This window comes from Pistacia vera, unplaced genomic scaffold, assembly GCF_008641045.1.
Source record: "Pistacia vera cultivar Batoury unplaced genomic scaffold, PisVer_v2 Contig953, whole genome shotgun sequence".
Taxonomy (NCBI): Eukaryota; Viridiplantae; Streptophyta; class Magnoliopsida; order Sapindales; family Anacardiaceae; genus Pistacia; species Pistacia vera.
The window spans coordinates 14,756-38,830 of record NW_022196838.1 but is presented as its reverse complement, the minus strand read 5'-3'; the positions used below and the strand labels follow the sequence as shown (position 1 = coordinate 38,830).

The window sequence follows — 24,075 nt, the reverse complement described above, 5'->3', positions numbered from 1 at the left end:
TTCTCTGTGTGCACTGTATAACCTTGTGCAGTTTTTTTCACTGGCCTTTTTGACCATATTTGTTTGCAGGTCTTGATGGCTTCAGATTCAGACCTGGATTGGCTGTGTGTACTTGTGGAGATGTGGTTTATTTTTTATGTAGTGATTTTAGGGTCATTTAAAAGGGTAAATGACTACTTCCTTATGAGTTGGTTTTTGGACTGTTATTATATTCATTCTCTTCCCAAATGTAAAATTCTCAAAAACCCTATAAAAAATTACAGACATCCCGCAGAAAGTTTCAGAAAGCCCCTACAAACTAGTACAGCTCCATTAAAATTTCCAATAAAATGCTCCAAAATTAGTCTAGCCCCTACTTATTATTTACAATTTCTAAAACCCCTCATTTTATCAATCAAACCTCGGCGTAAAGCCTAGATAGGCCTGGTCTGGGTTTGTAAAACCGTGGGATTTTTTTCTGGGGTCTAGGCTTGTATTTTTAGGAAAAAAAAAAAAAAAAAAAGGTAATGACTTGGAATCTACTTCTTTACCCTAATGAACTGGACTATTGTATTTGTTTTGCTTGGGCCATTAATTGATTTGGGCATAGCCCTTATCTCATTTCATTGAGCTTGGTTTGGTTACCCATTTGATGGTCTTTTGGGGTTTTCAGCCTTTGTCTTGTAGGTAATATTACATTGACAGACGAATCTCACAAATTTTCTTTTATAAACTCGACGTGACACTAAGCTAGCATTACCATGTCAACTCACGGCTTTAATTAGACATGAACGATCATTCTTTAGGGATGAACAGCTGCTCATCGTATAAAGAATGATCATTCCATGAAGAAGGAATGGTTGTTCCGTAGGAAGGATTGCCATTTCCATCATAGAATGGTTGTTCCTCTAGGTGGAATGGTCATTCCGCATCTAAGGAACGGTTTTTCCATCCAAGGAACGACCATTCATTTATTCCTCCATTCATAACAGCTGTTCGCTATGAAGGAACGACCATTTCTTCGTTCTAGTCGAAATCATTCTGTAACAATTATGGTGGAAGCTACCAACTCAGGTGCCACATGAGGTTTGTGGGAGAGAGTTAAGTTTGTGAGATACGTTTGTTAGACTATCTTTATTCAAAATCATTATCGATCATTTAAATAATCACGTCACATGTCATCCAAACATTAAATTCCAAAAATAAATAGTTAAATATCAAAACATGTTCCTTGAGTTGGAGCAACACAGGAATGAAGAAATCTTCCGAAAAAACCTCTACTAGCATGATTTTTATTTATCATGCCTTCATCGTTGAATGAATGCATGACTTTTATTTATAATTTTAATAGCTTTTGCTTAGGACCTACACCACAAAATTACTATACATTCTACAACAATTATGGTGAGGATTATCAATTTAGGTGCCACGTGAAGTTTGTGAGAGAAAATTAAATTTGTAAGATACGTTTGTTAGATTATCTTTATTCTTATTTTATACTTAACAAAATTCAATTACGTTAAGCTGCGTTAGGTGATAATATAATATGATATACATTTTTATATTAATCGAATAACATCGAAATCATTCTCAATCCTTTAAATAATCATGTCACGTGTCATTCAGACATTAAATTCCAAAAATAAATAGTTAAAATGTCGAAACGTGTTCCTTGAGTTGGAGCAACAGAGGGATGAAGAAATCTTCCAAAAAACCTCAACTAGCATGATTTTTATTTATCACGCATTCATCGTTGAATGAATGCACGAATTTTATTTATTTTTTAATAACTTTTGCTTGGGACCTACACTACACAATTACTATATGCAATGTTAAATATTCAATTATGAGTTGATTTTCATAAATTTGTGATTAAAGTTTAATAGATCTTTAATATTCAATATTATTGATAGTCGGAATTATTTAAGTAATAAAGCTTTACAGATATATGTTTAATTAATTTAATTTCTTTGATTTATTGTTTTTCACTTAATTGAATATCTTAAATGTTTAGAAATTAAATTTTAAGACAACAAAAACTTACGTAAGATTTATCATACTGAGTTTAATTATAAAATTTATACAAGATAATGGATTGATTTTTAATTGTCACCTTAAAAATTTTGGGAATTAATTTATAACTAGAGAAGTGAGAGTAGTTAAATATATAGATTGAGTTTAATATTAATAGTAGTTAAATTTATTTTAATTAAAAATAAATTCTTATGAACTATGATAGTTTGATTAAGACTTTATTAATTAACAACTTCTATTACTCCAACCTCATATTTTGCTTGGTCTACATGCAATGGATTCATACACTTACAACAATTCTAGATTTTTTAACATATAATTTTTAAAAACATATTCATTTACTGACGACTTTTATTTAAAACAATCATAATAAATATTTTTTATTATTACTTTTTTATTTTTTAAGTTGATTATTTTAACGATCATTACTGATTATGATATAAAATTAATAATGTTTAAGGATTAAACCTTTGACATCTCAGTTTAAGATTGTTATAAATATCTTAATGACTTATTATTATTATTATTTTATATTTTTGCTATAAAAAATGATTTTAACAAATGAATTTAATGTTATTTAAGTATGTTCCTCATTAAATTAAAGTAATGTGTGTCTTGATTAGAGAATCTATTTATGTATAGTTTTTATAAGGGAGAACAACATTTTCCCGCCCAAGGTTTGATGAAACGACACTTTCCCACCCGTCAAGTTTCAAAATGACACTTTCTCACTATTTGTTAATTTTGTTAGTTTTTTTTGTTAATATTTAATTAAAAAGATAAAAATACATTTAAATAGTTTATTTCTTAGTTAGTTTATTATAAATTAAAATTTAGTTAATTCAAAGTTTTTATTCGATTATTTATTAGTCTAAGTATAAAGATACATTTTTTTCTTTGTTTATTTAATTAGTTAGGAATATTGATTTTTTATGTTAATTAGTAAAATGAAAAATATTATAAATAATAGTGATGTGATATTGATGACAGTATAAATAAATATTAAGATTATTTAACTTTAAACAATTTTATAGTATTACTCTTAACTTTTTAGATGTGTCTTAACTATTTTTTCTTTTTTGAATTTTTAATATTTGACTTTTTGGCTAATTAAAAAATAATAAGAAATTTATAAAGTAAAATATTTAAAGATATTTTCGTCTTTTCAGTAAAATATTAATGGAAAACATAATAGAATCTAACGAAAGGTGGAAAAGTATCATTTTGAAACTTGATGGGTGGAAAAGTATCGTTTCGCCAAACCTTGGGTGGGAAAATGTCGTTCGCCCTTTTTATAATTGAAAGTTTAGTTGCCTCTCTCTCAATTATTTAACCTTATATAGGCTACAATGATAATTGAATACGAAAATCTCAGTTGCAGTTGCACACATCTTAAATTAAGTTGACTCTTCACTTACTTATTAAATACAAAACCATTTCTTTAATTTCTTAAATTGCGTAGCTTCACCTTGAATACCATCTAATCTGTACATTTTATATTGACAAACTATTTTAGGGTGAACTATAATAAATGCCTACGGTTGATATTTGATTTTGACACCAATGACTCGCATGTGTAAAGTGTTAAGTGGACTTAAAAATTACACGTGATATGAAAATATGCAACAAGAGAATAAACAAGAGATAATTTTTAAAGTGGTTCGGATGCTAAAAAGCGAATCATACGTCCACTATATTTGTATTGATGGATGATTACAGTCAGGTCGCGGGTAGCAAGCTGAGTTACAATCTAAAGAGAGAATTTAAATACAGAGAGAGAGAGAGTCTGCTCTTGGAAGATTAAAAATGAACCGATCCCGTAAATGAGAGAGGAACCCTCTATTTATAGTTGAGGGATTTAAGATAATAATCATGATTTTGCAGTCGGACAGCTGTGATACAATTCCTAACCTGCTTCCCATTGGCTGACCGTACAGGAGATATCCTAAATCGCATAGAGCTTGGGCAGGTGGACAATTCCTAGCCACTCACAAGGCAGACTTTCACCTGCCACACTAACGACAGCCTTACCTCTTCCGTCCTTATGCGATGTGGTAGCGTCTGGCACTGTTTTAAAAACCGAACCGTCTGGTCCAACCTGTTGGACTGGGAACCGGTCACGTGTCCGGTTTGAGTCAACCCCAGAACCGCTTTAAACTGTTTGAAAACCGGATAATTTCAGTGAACAGTCGGTCCAACAGGACAGGCGGATAAATCGGTCGAAATTTTAAAAACCCCTAAATCCCTAATACGCGACGCAGCCCTTTCTCTGTTTCTCATCTTCTTCTCTTTCTCAGTTTCTTACGAAAATTTCTTAGCTTCTTCTCTGTTCTCTGCAAAAATTTATTAGCTTTGTCTCTGCAAAAATTTATCAGCTTTGTCTCTGCGAAAATTTCTCACCTTTTCTCTATTCTCTACGAAAAATTCTCTCTGAAGTCCCACCCAAATGGCAACTGAACTCTCTGAAATCGCCGACGATGTCTTCCTCCCTCGCCGGAAATCGACGAAGTCTTCCTCCCTTGCCGGAAATCGACGACGACAGCTTCGTTCCTCGCTGGAAATCGACGGCGACAGCTCCATTCCTCGATCCAGCTTCAATAATCAATAATGATTTCGTTACAAACTTAATCTGGAGCAATAATCAATGCGCCATGGCTTTAGTCATTTGTTCTTCAAAAAACTTTTGACTGTAATCGTTGTATTCTGTGTAGGCTTGGCTGTGGCTGGAGGCATTTAATTCACGATGCTTGTGTTTATCTTTGAGTTAGTTTGTTTATTGAGTAGCTGTAAGTCTACTTTGACAATTAATATCTAAATTTGATCTTTTTGTTGCATCTCTGTAATCACCCTTAACTGATGTTTGGGGAAATGCATGTATTATGTAGTTGTCCAATGTCCCATTGAATTTCTTTGTTTAGAGCATACAAAGGAGCCCTAATGCTCAAATATCTAGGATGTATTCTTCACCAGAAATTTAAGTGTCAGCTGCAAACAGGGGCGGACCCAGGCCATTTGAGAGTAGGCCTGGGCCTACCCTCAAATGAGTAAATAAAAATTTAAAAAATTTTACTTTTAATTTTATGGGATAACCAAATAATGCGTGTGAAGAATCCAAGAACAGAGGGCATTTTCATTTTTCACTACCATATTTTATGCAACAAAAACCACCGCAACTTTAATGATGCAAAAATGCCTCTGCAATACACCATCTCTTCCTCTTAACTCAGAAGCTTTTGCAGAAACAATTTAAGTACTCATTCCTAGCAATGATGTCCTTTGAAATTTAGTAAAAACATTCAACTTTGACAAGAATTCCTCCTGAAGTTTTACAGATTATCATCAAGAGTAAACTTTTAATATAATCAAACCCTTTCTGCAAATGACCTTTCCAATTTTCTGAAATTAAAAAAAAGACAAAAACTTATACAGATAATTGAAAGAATGAATCATTATTTCAGAACCAATAATTGTCAATTTTGTGCAACTTACAAGACTTAACCTTTGAACACAAACTCACGCTCGCTCTTCTCTTCAACTTCAACCTCTAAATTTGAAGGTATTCACTCTTTTCAATTGTTTCTTGCATGTTGGTTTCGAGAAAATGAGGTTGATTTTTCCACTTTTTTCTTTTAATGTGTTATTTTATTTTATTTTTGTGCTCTGAATTTTTAGTTTTTTCGTTTAACTGTTTCCTTGATGAGAAAATGAGGCAAAGTTTTGTTCATTATTATTATTATTTTTTTTTTACTGTCTTTATCTTTCGTAATTTTCTCTAAATTTATAGTTTTTATTTTATTTATGCTATTTTATTTTACTTGTGTTAGAATTGTGATTGGACTATAAATTTGTATGGAATATTTTTGGTAGATTGTGGTTGCTATGAACTCTTTTGATTATATTAGATTTAATAAATTGTTAGATTCTTGTGATTTTTTGCTCTCTTCGCATTTAAGAGATTTTTCCACATCAAAATTTTCTTGTGTTTCCTTATGAGTTGGATGTGATTTTACATATTTGCTTTCAAGGTTTTGCTTCTCGTAAATTTATTTAAGTAGGAAAGTAATGTGTTATTGCATCATTTTCTTTCAGCTTCTTGATATTGTATTATTTTCTTTGCTTAAGGTTTGATGGTTTTTTTTTAAGTTTTCAATAGTTAGTTAACAAACAACGGCGGAGCCGCGGAGGCCCCCCCTCAACATAAATCCTGGGTCCGCCACTGGCTGCAAAGGAAGTGGATACTTGTAACTTTTGTTGCACGACTACAATATGATCTGTCTGAATTTTATTTCTCAAGAGCAGCTACCTCAAATATGAACAGGTGTAAATATATATGAATTTTGTTTCTGCGCACATCAAGAGGAGAATTAGGTTATTAAGTTGATGGTTCATGTGCAAGTATATATCATCAGAAAGTTTTATTTGAATTGGAGACTTATAATGTTTATGAGGATTGGTGGTACTGTAAAAAAAATTGTTAATATGATTCCAAGCATTTCTATTTCTAGTGTGCATTAAGTTGGATATGAGGGATTTTGCATTGCTTAATGTACTCTGCCCATTAATTGCCCACATGAATGTGCACCAAAATATTGGTCCTAATAATTTTTGAATGCCCATAATATTTTCATGAATGTGCTGACATCATCATGATGTGTGATGATGTCACTAGTCTAACCAGTTGGACCGGTTGAACCGTGACTCGACCATTAGAGCGGGTTGTCCTCCAGTCCAATTTTTAAAACAATAGCGTCTGGATGATACAAAACCTTCCTGAACTTTGATTGACAATTGTTGACGTTAGCTTACGTTAGCCTTGATTTTTTAGACATAATACCTAGAAAATCAAATTATAAAAATAAAATAAAACCCGTTTTACAATCGTGGACTATTTTGGCTTTTTGGAACTCAAATAGGATATTATATTTACAAAATTACTCTTTTTAATTTTATTTTACCCTTTTCTTGTATAAAAAAGTTGAACATTTTCCATCTTTCATTTGAGACTTGGATTATAGTGTGTTTAAATAACCCTATTGTCAGAAATATTTATATTAAAACTCTAATAAATATTGATTGATGAGATAAAATGACATTAATTAAAAGAGTAATTTATGGCTTTTTCTTTTATTTTATTAAATGAATTGAAAAGCATGTGTGGCACATGCGTATGAGACATGAATTTGTCAGAAAGCAAAAACAAAATCAAACAAGAAATGATTATCCCAATCAGCAATCAGTCATATAAATCCGAATCCATCTCCGTTGTCCAAAACCACAATGTAATCAATTTCTCTTCTTCACGCAGCACCCTCCCGCCATTGTCCTCTCTTTCTCTCTCCACCGCAATGCTTTCTTTATCCCCCCACCACCACCTCTGCCTCCATTCACTTCCCAAACCCTTTCTTCATTCTCTTTTTTCACCTCCACCTTCACCTCTCCGATCCCTCTCTTTACACCCCGCCACCTCACTCTCTACACCCCTCTGCATTCAATCCATCTCCGCCACTGCTCACCCGGAGCCTGTCAACCCCTCCCAGTCACCCCCCTCTGATCACCGCCTCAAAATCGCCGTCATTGGCTTCGGCAACTTTGGTCAATTCCTCGCCAAAGCCTTCGTCTCTCAAGGCCACACTGTCCTCGCTCATTCCCGATCCAACCACTCCCAAACCGCCAAAAAACTCGGCGTTTCTTTCTTTCAGGACCCGCATGACCTCTGTGAAGAACACCCAGAAGTTATTTTACTCTGTACTTCAATACTTTCCACGGAAAAAGTTCTTAATTCCTTACCACTGCAACGTTTAAAGAGAAACACATTGTTCGTGGACGTTCTTTCGGTGAAAGAGTTCGCTAAGAATCTTTTACTTGATGTTTTGCCTCCTGATTTTGATATTCTCTGTACTCATCCCATGTTTGGTCCTCAAAGTGGTAAAAGAAGCTGGAAAGGCCTCAACTTTGTGTACGATAAAGTGAGGATTGGAGAGCAAGAGTCGAGGGTGTCACGCTGTGAGAAGTTTTTAGATGTTTTTGCGAGAGAAGAGTGTGTGATGGTCGAGATGAGTTGTTCGGAGCATGATCTTTTTGCAGCTGGGTCACAGTTTATGACGCATACAGTGGGGCGAGTGTTGGGGATGTTGGAATTGGAGTCTACGCCGATTAATACGAAGGGATATGAGGTTTTGTTGGATTTGGTGGAGAATACATTTGATGATAGTTTTGATTTATATTATGGTTTGTTTATGTATAACAAGAGTGCGCTTGAGAATTTGGAGAGGCTTGATTTGGGATTTGAGGCGTTGAAGAAGGAGTTGTTTGGTAGTTTGCATGATGTGGTGAGGAAGCAATTGTTTGGGAATGGAAAGAGAGTGCAGAGGCGTTTGCAGGAGAGTTCTGGAAATGGGATTGCATTGGGAGTTGATAAAGTTCGTGTGAGGTCAGATAGATTTTTTATTTTGGTTTTGTGGTTGATTTGATTCTTGAATATTCCTAATTTAGCTTTATGAAATTTTTACATTTGATGTGTTTTTAACAAATTATGTGTAAGATAATTTTAGGTGTATTAGGGTTCATGGTTTCTGATTTTGGTGAGATGTGCGGTTTGTGTTTGAAGTATTTAAAGCCTAACACTGTCAAGATCATGGATTAACTTGTTAGTAAAACAAGAGGTGAAGATAAGTCTTTTATGAATTTCAGCTTGTCGAAGATAAGCTGAATTATGTATTCTCACTGAGACTGGTAATTATGGATATATTACAGATTAACAAGACTAAAAAACTTGTTGTGCTTGTCTCGAAATCATATTGATTATATACTTATAAACTTACTTTGGCTTCTACAGGTCGGAAGGAGCTCTTCAGTCACATGAATACAAAGCACAGGCTTCTGATGGTACAAATGACAGCTCAAAGCTAAAGGTTGCTGTTGTTGGATTTGGAAACTTTGGTCAGTTCCTTGCAAAAGCAATAATACGTCAGGGCCACATAGTTCTGGCCTATTCTCGAACAGATTACTCTGATGTGGCTCGAGAAATGGGGGTTTCTTACTTCTCTGATGCAGATGATCTTTGTGAAGAGCATCCAGAAGTCATTCTTCTTTGTACGTCAATTCTGTCAACGGAAAAAGTTCTTAGGTCACTGCCAGTTCAGAGATTGAAGAGAAGTACTCTGTTTGTTGATGTACTCTCTGTAAAAGAATTCCCTAGGAATTTGTTTCTTAAATATTTGCCACCATATTTTGATATTCTTTGCACACATCCTATGTTTGGACCTGAGAGTGGAAAGAATGGGTGGAATGGTCTTCCTTTTGTTTTTGATAGGGTCAGGGTTGGAAATGATGAAGGAAGAGTATCAAGGTGTGATGCATTTCTTGATATATTTGCACAAGAAGGGTGCCGAATGGTGGAGATGTCTTGTGCGGAACATGATTGGCATGCGGCAGGGTCGCAATTCATCACACACACAATTGGAAGAATTTTGGAGAAGTTGGGGTTAGAGTCGACACCAATTAACACTAAAGGCTATGAGACTTTGTTGAAATTGGTGGAGAATACAGCTGGGGATAGCTTTGATCTTTATTATGGTTTGTTCATGTACAATGTAAATGCAATGGAGCAGCTAGAGCGGTTGGATTTGGCTTTTGAATCATTGAAGAAGCAGCTTCTTGGTAGAGTGCATGGTGTTCTTCGAAGGCAACTGTTCGAGAATGCAGAGACATTCACTGATATGAGGGAGAAGCCGACAGCACCTAAGCTTTCTCAAAATGGTACTGCACATGAATCTTCCTTGGAGACTGTTAATGCGCAAAAGAATTAAGCTGGTAAGTAGTATGTGTATTTGTTTTATTTTAATCAAGTACTCCGTTTATTTATTTTCTGTTCATTTTATATATTTTCATGGTATGTTTGTCATATGGATTCAACTTTTTTAGATGTAAATTTCTTGTGCACATGAATCATCTTGGTCAAATCTATTTTACTTTGAGCCTACCTTCATCATTAATAACTGTCTCCAACTTTTTAACGAGTATTACTGTTATTGTTTTTGGTTGTGTTTCTTTTTGTTTTATTCTTTTTTTGAGCTAGGCTAGTTAAATTGGTTGCCTGATAAGGTTAACTGCTGGATTTTATTTACTTGGATCTATGTGATTTTATCCATCATGGAACTTGGTCACTTGTAGGAATGTGAAGTTGCATGAGTTCAATCATGTCTCACTGATCTTTTTTTCTGTTATAATCATTAAAAAATGTGGTTTTAATCTTGTTTGCTAATTGTTTTCTAGGATTCCCTATGAGTTTCTTGGTATTCTACTAAATTGGTCAGTTCACCTTCAATGGACACCAAGGTGAAGAAGACACTAGTGCAAGTTTGCCAATTTATGCACTGCATTAATATTCTCAAGGATGGAAAGTGAGGCACAATCAGCAATGGATGCATTTTAATTTTGAAGCTATTTGATTCAAGTGAAATATGTTGTAAAGAAAAGATGAAGGCTGGAGAAGAGAGTGGCTTCAAACGGTTGGAGAAAGCCACAATGGTCTGATGTCGTGGAAGGTATTTGACCAAAATAACAAATGATGTTAGATATATTTAGAAATGTTGGATTGTTCCTCCTTTTCAGCTTCTGAGGAGTTTGTGTTGTCTTGCTCCCTTCAATCAATAGGTCAGGTGTTTATTTTATTTCTTAATTGAGTAGCAATCAGAGCTCCTTTGATGTTTGTTGTATCTTGTATTTGATCATTCTTTCGTTACTCATTCCTTCTCTATGTAAACTATTCTACTTAATGTTAGAAAATGTCTCACTAGCTAGGGAATGTTGGCTGTTAATTTTAGGCAGCTTGTATCAGAAACTAAAAAATCCACTAATAAATTTCGGGGATGAATTATTTCGTCAGTATTATGCGGGCTTTGTGCAATGCTGCGGGATATAGAATTATTATGATTCTCTCCTATTTATGCAAAAGTTCTCCTTTTTCAAGTTGCATGTATGATATATGGTTAAGATTAATTTCTCTTTTAATTGTTTTTATCAAACATGATACAACTTTGATCAAGGAAGAATCCCCATTTGTTTGTCTCTAATTTTGTAGTTATTTTAATTTTAATGTCTTGTTTCTCAATCTTCATTTCATTGAACAAATATTAGTAATTAGAACCATGATTTTCCGCAAAACATGTAAGGGAAATTTGAGAATTTGTCCTGTAAATGTATTTCAAAATTTTCATATTTATTAAGCGTTAATACTTTTACACCCCCTAGAACTCGTAAAACTACTTATATCCAGTAACAAATATGGGAGTGGACTGAATTTGACCAAAATACAGTTACGAATAACCCTAATTATATAATTAACTTGACTAATTTACCCTAAAAATTATTAACAACTCAATTTTAAATAAAAAAAGGTAAAATAGCTAATAAAGATTTATAAAATTCTTAAATAACACAAATCCTTAACCTAAAATCAGAAATACTAAATAAAAAAAGAATAAAGAAAACTTTGGAGGATTTTGAAAAATTAAGAATACTTAAAAAAAAATAATACTAAAAAAACCTTAAATAAAATAAGAAGCTAAAATCTAAAAAATATTTGCCAAGTTCAATTTTTTTTTTTTTTTTTTTGTAACTTTTCAAATTTGTATTAACTTTTAAAAAAAAATTTAAGTAAGTTTTTCAATTTTTGATCATTTCTTTTTATTTTTTTAATTTCTTATTCTTTTCAGTATTCTAGATTATTTTTTCATTTTCCGATTTTTTTTCCATTTTCCGGACTTCTTTATTTCCCAGATTTTTTTATTTTATTCTTTTTTTCTATTTCCTTATTATATTGTAATATTTTACATAATTTAATATTTTTTTAATCCTAACATCGGTGCTGAGGGCTGAGTTGGAATTGATGGGCATAGAAAGTGATTTACCCATTGATTGTTAAAAATAACCAAAGACATTGACAACATGGGGTTGAGAGAGTACATACCACATGGATGTTGAGAGTAACTTTAGTTTAGTGCCATCCATAGGGGGTTTATGTTGATTTAGGCCAAACCTAATCCCACAGTGTACACAATTTTTTGGAACGTGGTAACCCAAACAGGATAAACCACGGACCTAAGTCATCACAAAGAAAAGCACAAATTCACTATGAGTTAATCATACAACATGCACATGATAACAATAAGATAGGTACATCTTCCACAACTTTACTTCTCACAATTATCTCCAACGCAACCCATTTGACAACTCGTATTTGGTCCGATGGAACCTATGCGAGTTGATACAGTTGTTTATGAGAAAGCTAGTGAGAGAGTTAGTCTACTATATTTATTGTTCACAACCCTCTGCCAGATTTGAGACTTTACAAACCAAACTCTTCAATCACGACCTTCTATGCAGAAATTAAGCACTTCACTCACTCACACTCCCAACAAAACCACTATTCGAAAGCTTTGAGAAGGTTTCTCCCCTTGAAACTCTCTCTAAGAGCCTCTCAAGTTTAGTTTAAGTTTATTATCGTACAAACACTAAGACTGAAAACTAATCTTTCTAACTATACTAATCTATCTAACTTTGACTTTACGTGAATTGTATGCACTAATTGTGGGATTTCTTTCCACTTCCATTAAGCACTCATTTTTATAGTGTTATTATTCACTCCTCCAATTGTTCTTTAACAATGTGGAATATTGAACTCAAAATCTCTCAAAATTCGCTATGGTGAACAGTTTTTGCTACAACGAAGCCAAACTTACTACGTGAATTAATAGTTAGCTACTGAATTTGACAGCAATTCACCAACTCTCGAATCCAAATCCCAACTTTCATCCTCACTTAGATCAATCTCCTAATGACTCAAATGATCAAGTAAATAGTCCTAAACTTATTCGGTCAAATATAAACCTCATCTAAGCTTTATTCTTCACCTTTCTAAGACTTTCAAACAATTCTGTAAACAAACTACTTCTCCAATTCATTTGTTCTACATAACGTTCCTCATTCTTAAGCTAAACTAACCTATTCACTTATATTCCAAAATTTAAACTTCAGTTATTAACCTCAAATTTCCATTTATTCATTCTGAACTTCTCTTCACTTAATATCTGCTTCCATATTGATTATCCATCTTGTCTTTAATAGTTCTTCAACGATCTTCAATAGTCTTCATCAGTATCCTTCAACTTAAGACTTCGCTTAGACTCGAAATGACTCAATATTGACATTAATACAACTCTTTGTGTTTCCTCACATCACTCTTATGAGCATCGTCATCATGTATCTTTACTACAAAGACACTACTCATACATTACATACTGTAGCATATTGACTCCCTTACATACAAAGATATATACTGACAAATCAAGCTTGTCACCTAATGACACATGTACAGTTCTTCACAATTCTGTTCACTAAGACCTTCATATTACATATATAATAATCAGTAATATTATACCCACTGTAATGTTTCTTCTTGTTTTCAACAAGGCTCCTAATGCTCAATCAATAAGTACTTATCCTTTCTCCATATATTGTAGTTCATTTTCTGATATAGTACATAATACTTGGCAACAATATATATTAGCTTCAAAAAAGTAATATAGAAAAGTGTTTACTTACTCATGTATTGTTCTCTAACTTTACTTTGTTCTGCTCTTCCTCTCCTATGCATCACTAGATATATTTCTCTTCAGATAAACCGTTGATCCAACATTCCTTAGTCATGTTCATGCTCTGTTCCTATTACATATGTTCTCTCAAACATACTCATAACATGCTTCTCTAACATTTCATATGTACCAAACATACTTCATTAATAATATCTAAAGTGAACAACAGTAGATAAACAATGACTCTTTTAATGAGATAAAAATAAAAGAGAGGCAGTTTCATAGTAGGAGATTGATACTGCAAGTGTTTGAACAGCTGATTACAATTGAGGTTGTTTATCATGGGCTTATTCTATCATTTCGGAATCTAAAGTGTTATTTTGACTAAGGCCCTAATGGAATTGACCTAATAATATGCTTCCCATCTGTTGGATTTACAATTTATCAAAAGCTAACATGTGTAACAAGTTGTTCTGTTCTCTTTCCCAACAGATGATCTAGAATTAATACATTTATTTTGATTTCAAATTAATTGCTACAATACAGCATCTAACTTGTGTATAAAAAAAGATTTAGACACACAAAGAAAGCTAAATTATTGCAGCTTCAATTGGCCTCCTACCTCGCTGGTAATATTGAAAATAGATACTAACATAATCTTTCACCTTCTTGTACAATCTTGGCCTTGTCTTATCAATTAATCCATTCACTGGTTCAATCTCTTTATCTGAATTTGGAATAAAGAACACTGCCAGAGAAATTCTTTCCCTTTCTTTATTTGTCACCACTCTGTGCACAGGGCTCTTGAAAATTCCATTGCTCATTATCTGCATGCATCATGTCAAACTCAATGAGTTGAAATTTTTTGCAGCCCGCAACAATAAATCAAGAAAATTATAGAACAACAAAGCATGTTTTGAGCATTCTAGAGCGAACTCAAATCCTATACAATAAGCATGGTTACCTCTCCCTGATCCCCAAGATTTATGACAAGAGCTTCCGGAATGACCGGAACTCTGTACCATTGATTGTCTTTCTGGACTTGGAGACCTTCCACCTCTTTGTCTTGCAAGAGAATGGTGAGTGCTGTTCCATCTGCATGAGGCTTGCACCCAAGAACCGTATCAGGCCTCGGACATGGAGGATAGAAGTTGAATCTTGCAATTATTAAGGCTTGTAATTGTTCTCCAAACATATCCAAAAAGCTGTTCTCTTCCAAATTTAATGACCCCGCCATTGCCTTAAGGAGAACCTCAGTCATCACCTGTAATTTCAAAGTGTATTCATTTAAAATTTCCCTGCATCAGTCACAACAAACAAAAAAGTTTAATTCTTTTCACCAACAAGGGCTCTCTTGCTAATGTTGTTTCCTTTTGCAACTATCATTTTTCCGTCACAGATTACTACCTAGGAATGTGACATTGTTTCATTTGTCATAGTGATTAATTGTTTGCTTATGCATTATATGATCTTCAATATAATACAGCACAACTAAATTACCTAAATGTTTCAGGGTATTCCGGCCAGAATCTGAGTTGTCTCCGTTCTTGTGGATTTACAGTAAGAAACAATCGATCACTCCAATCCAGTGTCTGATTCTCCGTGATGATCATGTCATTCCCATATCCCTCAGTGCTGTCATCTTCTCTGTGGTATTTCTGCTTCGTTTCTTGAGGAAGTGCAAAGAATTGCTTGGTGACTTCACGTACTTTGTCTAGATATGTAATTTCTATTCCATGATTCACTGCCTGCAACTCAAATGTTCTGAGTATAACCTATTCAAGTTTAACATAATAAAAACTAGAGAGATTCATACAAAGAAAATTCTGGAAGAATAAGTGATTACTTTTTTTTCATTTTTTTAGTTTGATCTTCTAGAGTTGTAAGTTACTTTTTGTTGACATTGTCAAGCGAACACAAACTTCTGAAAGTTTCATACTACAGCTAATTGAGCTGAATTCTTGATTTTGCATTACGTGTATATATGATTAATTATTCAACAAATCAAGAGTGCAATTGTGCGAGTTCTTGACAGTCTCAATAGTATTTTAAAATTTTATTCTGGGTCGGTAACAGGACAGTAATTTGAGAACTCTCAAATCCATTGGTACCTAAGGCTGATTATTACTGGTCAGTCTATGTACCTTAATTAGTACCTAATTCAATTCAATTGATTTTCCAGAATGTTTAATTTTCTTTTGGCAACCATTCTATCATAAATCTCCAAGGGCTGCTTCATAGGGTAATGTCATCCCTGTGAAATAGCAGTTCCCTTCGTTGAGACAGACAAAAACACTTTCCAGGAAAGGAAAAAAAAAACATGAACACTTACAATGCTTCTTAAGGAAGCATTTAAGTGCTTTTAAAAGTAATTGTACTCTTCCAAAACCAAAATAAAGAGAGCTGCAATGGAGGATGCCCTGTTAACAAAGAGAGGCAAAGGAGGAAGCCGTGATCACTGATGAATATCCTAAGTAATTTTAGTAATTGAGATGGCCAAAATTTAGGTATTTTTAGAGTAGCTTCGAATAAACTTCTGCTTCTCAGCCTATACAAAATCACATATAGAGCATAAAGTAAAATCGAGTATGTGAAAGAAAATGAACCGCTTTTACAATCTAATATCTTTAAAAATTGAGAAGTGGCAAAACAAGACCTGGAAAAAGCCCCACGAGCTGAGAGCTGAACGAAGCTTCTCAAGTTCTTCTATACAGGATGATGGAGACGTGAGAAGACCAAAATCAATAATTGGAACCTCCATGAACGGAAGAGAAGCATCAAGGAGTCCAACATCACTGCCTTTGTAGATATAGTTTTGTGGTAAATCTTGGTCACTGATGCTCAGTTCTTGGACACTTTTGGCTCCCATGTTGCTTCGGAAAGGCAGCAGTTCTTGGATAGTTTAGACTGAGCTTGAGAACCTGGTGATTGCTGTAAGTCAATACTAGGTTTGTGTATATTAACGGCATTTCATATACATATATTGCAAATTGTGTTGTGGGGGGTTCAAACCTCAAATTAGTTTTACGTCATTGATGATTCGTTGTATTTATATTTTAATAGAATAAATATCTTTTGCTGAGCTGCGGTGGCAACCAGTTTTTATGGATAGAATAGAATAGAGTGTCAGCTGACGTGACAAGTCACATAACACTTTACACATCAGCATCTTTTAAATATTTAATATTTAATTAATTATATTAATTAAAATATTTCAATTAACCTAAATTTAAAAAATAAAATAAAATTTGATTATACTAAATCAAAAATCTGTTCCAATCCTTCAGCTTCGTCTTGTTCTCTTCTCCTCCTCTTCCTTTCTTTTTTGTTTCCCAATCTCAACCGCACCACCACCGTTTATCCTCTCCCACCACCACTTGCAACCGCATCGTCACTATTGAAGAGGCACTGCCAAAGTGCGGCCCAATCACCAATTCCTTGCCTCCCGCAGCACTGCCAGCCACGCCAACCACCAATCCCTGGTTTTCTCTTCCTGACATTTTAGTTTTTTCTTCTGTTTTTTTTTTTTTTTTTTTTTTTTTTTTAACTCTCCATCAAAAATACTCATAAAACATAATTAATTACAATCCTTCAACTCCAAATTCGCCAAGTCTAATTTCTTAAGAAAAATAATAATAACTGAAGAAATAAAAAATTTTATATTGTTATATCCAGTCTAACAAATATTATTACAATTAATACTAAACAACCTAGTTAATTAATTGGAGAGAAATTCATAGATTCAGTTTAACAGATTAATTATACTGGATATCGATCGTCTTGAATAGATCTTTTTTTTTTTTGTTTCGAGTATACAAGTAAAAGTAAACAAGAGATCGAGAGAATTTTCAAAACTGAAAATATAACTTTCTCTGATAACATGTACAAGGCTTCTCTTTATATAGAGAAGTCCGATTTCAAAATTTTTGAATCCGTGAATATTACAAAACATAATGTCAATCAAAACATATGTGATTTGACTTTAGCTAAACAAAACCTACACAGTAACTTAAAGAAAATAAGAACATAAAGAAAATATGACATAGGTCCTATGTGTCTCCCCTGTTTAAAACAAACTAAATTATTACATTACACATGTTATTTACATTTACACGTGTTATGACACAAAAATCAAGATTGCTTTAAATATCCTGCGTTAAATTTTGTCAGCAAAATCTTGATGGTCCACGTATTATTCCGGTTGGATACACGTCAGCGTAGTACGTGTTGGACGTTTCCGGTTGTCCAAATTCCATCCTCCAGATTTTTATCAATCCTTGAGTTATCCACTTCGATAAGATCAATAAAATCTTTTAGAGAGTCATCTTCTTGGGCTTCCGGTCGTGGGCTAGGACCAACCTTAGAAGATCAATAGTACCTTCCCTTAAGGCCTGCTTCGGTAGATGGGCTAAATCGAACCCTTCTAATAGCGTTTTCAACTGGGCCTGATTATGCTGAAAAAGTGTCCTGGATCAATGCTACCTGTCTGGTATAACTACCACAATTCCATTCTGATATGGACAGTAGCATTATCTCTCACGAGCTTTCCAGTTTGGATTTACACGTAACATTTTAGCAATGTGTAACCTGGTCCAATCTTCCTCTTCTTTCTTCTGAATCTTCTAGTGCAAAAGAACCAATTTTTACTCCACTATGAGCATAATTCGGTACATGGTTCTCTACAAGAAATTCCCATATCTGTACAGGCTGAACATCATAGCTCTCTTGCAATGAGGAAGTAATCATGCAAGTGAAAGTGTCAACTTTCCGTATCAATACACAGAGCGTTTGCTTAACCATTGGTATATTCGGATCCACCATCGCTTCCTGATGTCAATTTGCATTGTGTCGATCCATATTTAGTCAAAGATCTCTACAGAAACCTTTTCTAAAGATTTTCCATGGAACGAACATCCATAGCTCCATTAGGATAAACTGCTAATCCTTGAACCCCATCCGTCAAGTCGTTTTTCCAATTTCACATTAATTTATTCAAATTCTCGAGTTTGAGTTTTGATATGTCAAAAAATGACATTTTCTCATTACCTCAAGTTTTGAATTCCTGCTTCATAGAGTAAAGCAGTTCCTGAATCCTCATCCTCATAGAACAGTTTGTAGTTCCAGCCATGCTAACCTTCTGCTAGCTTTTCTAAACACCTCTGCAGCTGTACTTCCCCTTGTCCTATCGCATCGCGATCTAATTTGGTTTTCAGATTCTCCCAGAGTGTTTGACTAGCTGAAGTTAATCTTATGCTTCTGGAAAGCTAAACCTCTCAAAAATCTGCGCGTCCATCACAGCTTTGTTTGTGGAGTATGTGGAGTCACCACGCTTGTAGCGCCTGACGATTCCTCAGAAATTTTTATCTTGACAGTGGACAATTAGCCCGTTCATGTCCTCTGCTTACAAGACCAGCAAACCTTTGCTTTTTCTGAGTTGTTTTCTTCTTAAGAGTAACCCTCTTTCAGACCCTTCATAGAAGTTTCACCCTGCAATCGTTGAAATTTTGGGTTTCTTCTATCCGAAGTATCAGAATCATAGTCACGATTCCTCCCTTCAACCTGCTTTACCGCAGTAACTGCTGAAGAAGAAGCCACCTGCTTATCCGCAGTTTTCTCCTTTTTAGCAGTAACCTTTGAAGTAGAAGTAAACCAAAGGACAATCCTTCTCAAATGTCCCCGTGCTTACACTGGAGCTGAGAAGTGATTTCCAGTTTCCTTCTTGTCCGCCATTATCCTGCAATTCCTCTGCAAAATGTCTAGACAAAAAGTCAGCAACAAAATGCCATCTGATTAGTCTAGCTTTGTCATCCTTTAAAGACAGTTTCATAAAAGTTTTATATTTAAAGTCTGTCCTTAAAGTAAATTCCTGACTGATTACGAACAATCGAATCGGTCAATACATTCTTTCGCTGCTAAAACTTCCTTCTCATGGACAGGATAGTTTATTTCAGCGGGAGAGAATTTTCCTGACGCATATCGAATAATTCGTTCAATATTATCAGTACTTAGCCTTAAGCACACCTCCCCAATACAAGTAAGATGCATCAATTCTATAATGAGTTTATCCTCATCTTCCAAGAGTTTTAATGGTTTAATTGCTTTGTCAAGGCCTTGCCGCTTAACCAATTAGTGTCTTCAGTGTCAAACCTAGGGCACTTTATCACTAACTTTAAGCGTCAAGCCATTAATTACATTAGCGAGATTAGGAACATACTCGCGCATGTAATTGGCTAATCCCAGAAATTGCTGTAACATGTGCTTATCTTCCAGCACATCTGGAATTCCAGCAACTTCTTTGAGATATGTTCTTAGAGTTGAATACCTCCTTCACCTATTCAACGCCTAAGAACTTCACCTTGTTCTTAAACCATTCTACCTTTCTTTCAGATAGAATCATTCCATTATCAAGGAACCTTTTGCCACCAGTCTAAGATGATTTTCATGTTCTCCATGGTTTTACTAAAAACCAGAACATCATCAATATAGACTACACAAAAGTTAGATAAATCTCTAAAGATTTATCCATTTTCCTTGGAATTTGATGGTGCCTGCTTAAGTCCAAAAGGCAGAACCATCCATTCAAACAACTTTCGGACAGGTGAAAGCCGTCAAAGGAATGCTTGACTCCTCATTCTGATCTGCCAGAAACCTGACTTTAGATCAAATTTAGAGAAGATTTTCCAAATCTAGCTTTATCAAGCAGCTGATTTGTTTGGTATCTTATAAGCATCGTCAATGGTTTTTTCATTTAACTGCTATAATCGATAACCATCCGCGCTTTACCTTTAACTGCTACTCTATCATAACCATGATGCTGGCAAAGATGTGGACTTTACTGAGGTATCAATTGCTTTTCCAGCAATTCCGGTATTTGTTTATGAATCCTCCTCTGCATCAAGAGTGTAAGGATAGGATTTTTATCATCCTTCCTTTTCAATTCAAGTGAAGCATATATACCGTTTTTCCCATAACTTTAATGGTTGATCATCAAAGCATGGAGAAGTCTTCTTTAAAGGATTTTTAAGTTCCCAATCCTAAAGAGTTCTTTTGGCTCTCGTTTTCAACTTCAAGATTTTTTCCTTATGTATGAAATATACGCGGCTCTCAAGGCAGCACCAGAGGGATATCCTCCTGCGATATCCTCGTGCGATCCGTGTGATGTAACTAGGATATAACCTTTAAAAGAAAAAATTACAAGCCTCCCACTTCTTCTGCTTCAGAAGATTTCAACCACCATCCTGTGTTCCAAAACCTGGAAAACAATGTGATATCTTCTTGCCTTAGTTTCACGGTCTAAAACCATTTCTCACTTTTGAAACTTCAGGCTTAGCAAGAATAGGGATTATGTCCTCCTAGGATAATGTGGCGTTATCCTAAGTGAATGGCCTAACTTTGCTTGACCTCGCAGAAAGCTATTTCCGAGAATAAAATCTACCTCCAAGTAATCCATCACTAGGACTTCTTAGGTGAATTTTTTTCGTTTAACAGTACAACCACGTTTTCTACCACATCGTGTCATACTTTGACCCCCATCTGCAACCGTTTTAGGTAGGTTTTTCCAATGGTTTCCAAAGCTCTTGTGGAAAACATTGCTTCCTTGCAATACATTTGGTTGCTCCTGTGTCTACAAGAATATCCAGAGTATATTCCTCATATTCTGGAAAACACAGTTTAGCACATATGCATGTGTCAATAGGCCCTGAACACGCATGACAATGCTTCATGACTCATCATTTTCGTGCTTGGAGTTTTCTTCTTCATATACTGGGATTTGCACAGATTTATACCCAACTATTTTCCTGCTATTGCTACTCCAGCATCACTAGCAGTATCATCTGTTCCAGTATATTTTCCTTGATATAATAGGTTGAATTTCCTTATTCCGCTCTAGAGACATCGAGTTTCTAGGCGTAGGAAGAGTAACCTCAACCTCATTATCAAGTTCCTGGATTTGAATCCCGATTTGGGTTTAATTCCACCCTGCTGGGCTGTGTAGAATATTCCAAAACCCATCGTTTGGCCAGTAGAGCCTTAGCATTGACTACCGTAGGTCGAATTGGAATTACAAAATCCTGTCCGGGCCATGAACCTAGTATCTGCACTGGAGTTCATACGTATAGGATTAACAGAATTTATCAACCGATAAATTAACCTATACTGAATTGCTATTCCATCACTAGAAGCCATCAAGTCTTCTAGTCCTGAAGTATGAATTCGAAGAACCATAATCCGTTTGAGATTTGGATCCTGGAGACTACCATATATCTGGTTTAACAGTCCCGTAGGCATCTCCTAAAGCTAAGTTAGGTGAAAAATGCCAACAAGGCTTTACCAAATGTAAAGCCATCGTCTGTTCAGTAAAGCAACTTGAACAGGTACATTATTCCTCCACAGAAAGTCCCTGCACACGAATCTGTACACACCAAGTTGTACATAATTATATGCATTGCCCGTTTGGCAAGATTTCGAACCTTCCGTAGCCACTCCTCATCGAGAGTACAATTCTCCCTCTCGAGATTGAGATAAAGCTACACGAAAAGGTTTCGTGTACATCTTCCAAGCCTTCAGCTTTAATAACCACTTAGAGCGTTTCTCAAAAACCTCTCTAGGTGTTAACTCGGAATTACCCAATTATCAGGGTTACCTGAGTGATCCTCGTAATTAGATGATGAACTAATTACCGAGTTAGGGTTTTCACTTCATTCTAATTGGGATAAGATCATCCTCATCACCAATACCGCTATTCCTAGGATATTCGTTAGACTACTAGTCTTTTGCATGAATATCCTACGCGTTGAAGATTTGAAAATTGTTCCTCAAAAGTGAAATCTTTTGAGGCATCCTCTGAAGAATCTGAATCATCAGAGTAATCTGAAATTAACTCATAAACCTCATCATCAGAATCATTTCGTATCCCAAACTGGCTCAAATTCAGAAGTTTGACTTTTCGCGTTGACTTCTAAAAATCTTACCGCAGCCTTCTTCTTTCCTTATGAGGGCATTTATCTGAAAATGATTCTTGTCACACAAATCCAGCAACAATACAATCTTTTCCGTTTTTGCTAGATGGGCAGGTAGCACAAAAATAGCGTCCACGTTCTTAGCGTTAAGTCTACCTTTCCTGTTCGCTAATAAACCTTCATGATCCGGAAGATTCCGTTTATTAGTAACAGGTTGTTTTACCATATTACGAAAACGTTTCGGCTTAAATTCTTTTTACCGAACGATCCTTTTCTCTTCATATGGTTTCAACTTGATGTTTAGTCGAACCCCTCGACTCAAGCCAATATGTCCTGGCACGCCATCAAAGTTTTGACAACAAGATCGTTGAACTCAAGCTTTTAGCTTCCTTATTCAGCTTGGCGTTCAAAACTCTGTGCTCACGAGTTGCCTAACAGCTTCTATTCTTCCTCCTAAAGAATCAACAACCTGATTCTTTTCAAGTAGAAGCTTAAACGCCTGTTTGTGCCTTATCCCATCCTGGGGGAAGCTTAGCAAAGAAAGTATTCTTCGTGACTTCCTGTGTGCCACCAGGCAACTGATAAAAATATGTCTAACCACAGACGAAATTTTCAAACAGACACATGTCACAAAGCCTAGTTGTTAAAGTTCTAAGGCAACTACCTCTGCGAGATTCCTGTTGGTAATAGTTATTCAGTAAATTCTCGACAGAGCATATCCTTGAAGAGTGCAAAGATAGCCTCTTTGTTCTTCAACTCACCTACATATCTAACAGACTCGTTCCAGCTTCTAGACTTCTCAAAAGTTCTTGCAGCTCCCTGCAGTGTGGATCTTAGAACTGTAAGTATCACTGAGTCCAAAATTCTTGTTCTGAATATGAACCCAGTTAACAGTTCCCATGCTTCGATTGCATCCGTTACATTCGTACATAATCGATGTTAAGAAACTTCTGCTAGACGGTATCTCCACCATTCTAGGTACTCCCGAGGCATAAACTCCGACTTACCGCGTTGGATAAGTTTGCTTATATTTGGGTTTGGAGATTTCCTTAAGGATCCTTCGAAAGAATTTAAAGGATTAAAATTCCTTCAAGGGGATCATCTTAAACTCAGATTTCTGAGTTTCGAATTAGTCATCAAGCTCCGCCTTTTTAGGACCTGGACCTGGAGTAAGTTCAATCCTCCAGTTTCGTTTCGTTTCCTTGTTTCTTCATTTCTTCCTCATAATATCTGCTGATTCGTTCAGCATCCGAGGTAGAAATTTGGAATAAACCTTCCGTTTTCCATCCATTTAGAAACAAAGTCTTCTTCCTTGACACCTTTCATAAAGAGTTTTTCCGCCTTTTCCCAATCACCTTGGGTTTCTTTGGCCACAAACTGTGCAATCCTGGAGGCAATCCGAGAATTGCCTGCAAACTAGCTGCGAATGATCCAAAACATCCTGACCACCCATGGTCAATCTGAATCAGTCTCAACTCAGTTGTAAAGTCTGTCTCTTTATATGGTGT

The 24,075-nt window shown here is 35.1% G+C and overlaps 2 protein-coding genes across 2 annotated transcripts; one reads left to right on the top strand and one right to left on the bottom strand.

The window, feature by feature from the left end:
• Positions 1-7,272: 7,272 nt before the first annotated feature.
• LOC116120968 (arogenate dehydrogenase 1, chloroplastic) lies at positions 7,273-10,591 on the top strand. The gene is made up of 3 exons (XM_031406939.1): positions 7,273-8,443; positions 8,849-9,825; positions 10,288-10,591. Exons 1-2 carry the CDS (start codon positions 7,359-7,361, stop codon positions 9,819-9,821), a joined length of 2,058 nt encoding a protein of 685 aa, XP_031262799.1. The 5' UTR covers positions 7,273-7,358; the 3' UTR covers positions 9,822-9,825; positions 10,288-10,591.
• Positions 10,592-13,859: 3,268 nt separating this feature from the next.
• LOC116120970 (protein SRG1-like) lies at positions 13,860-16,619 on the bottom strand. The gene is made up of 4 exons (XM_031406941.1): positions 16,264-16,619; positions 15,108-15,355; positions 14,572-14,905; positions 13,860-14,434 (listed from the first exon to the last, which is right to left on the bottom strand). Exons 1-4 carry the CDS (start codon positions 16,474-16,476, stop codon positions 14,198-14,200), a joined length of 1,032 nt encoding a protein of 343 aa, XP_031262801.1. The 5' UTR covers positions 16,477-16,619; the 3' UTR covers positions 13,860-14,197.
• Between the last annotated feature and the right edge of the window lie 7,456 nt (positions 16,620-24,075).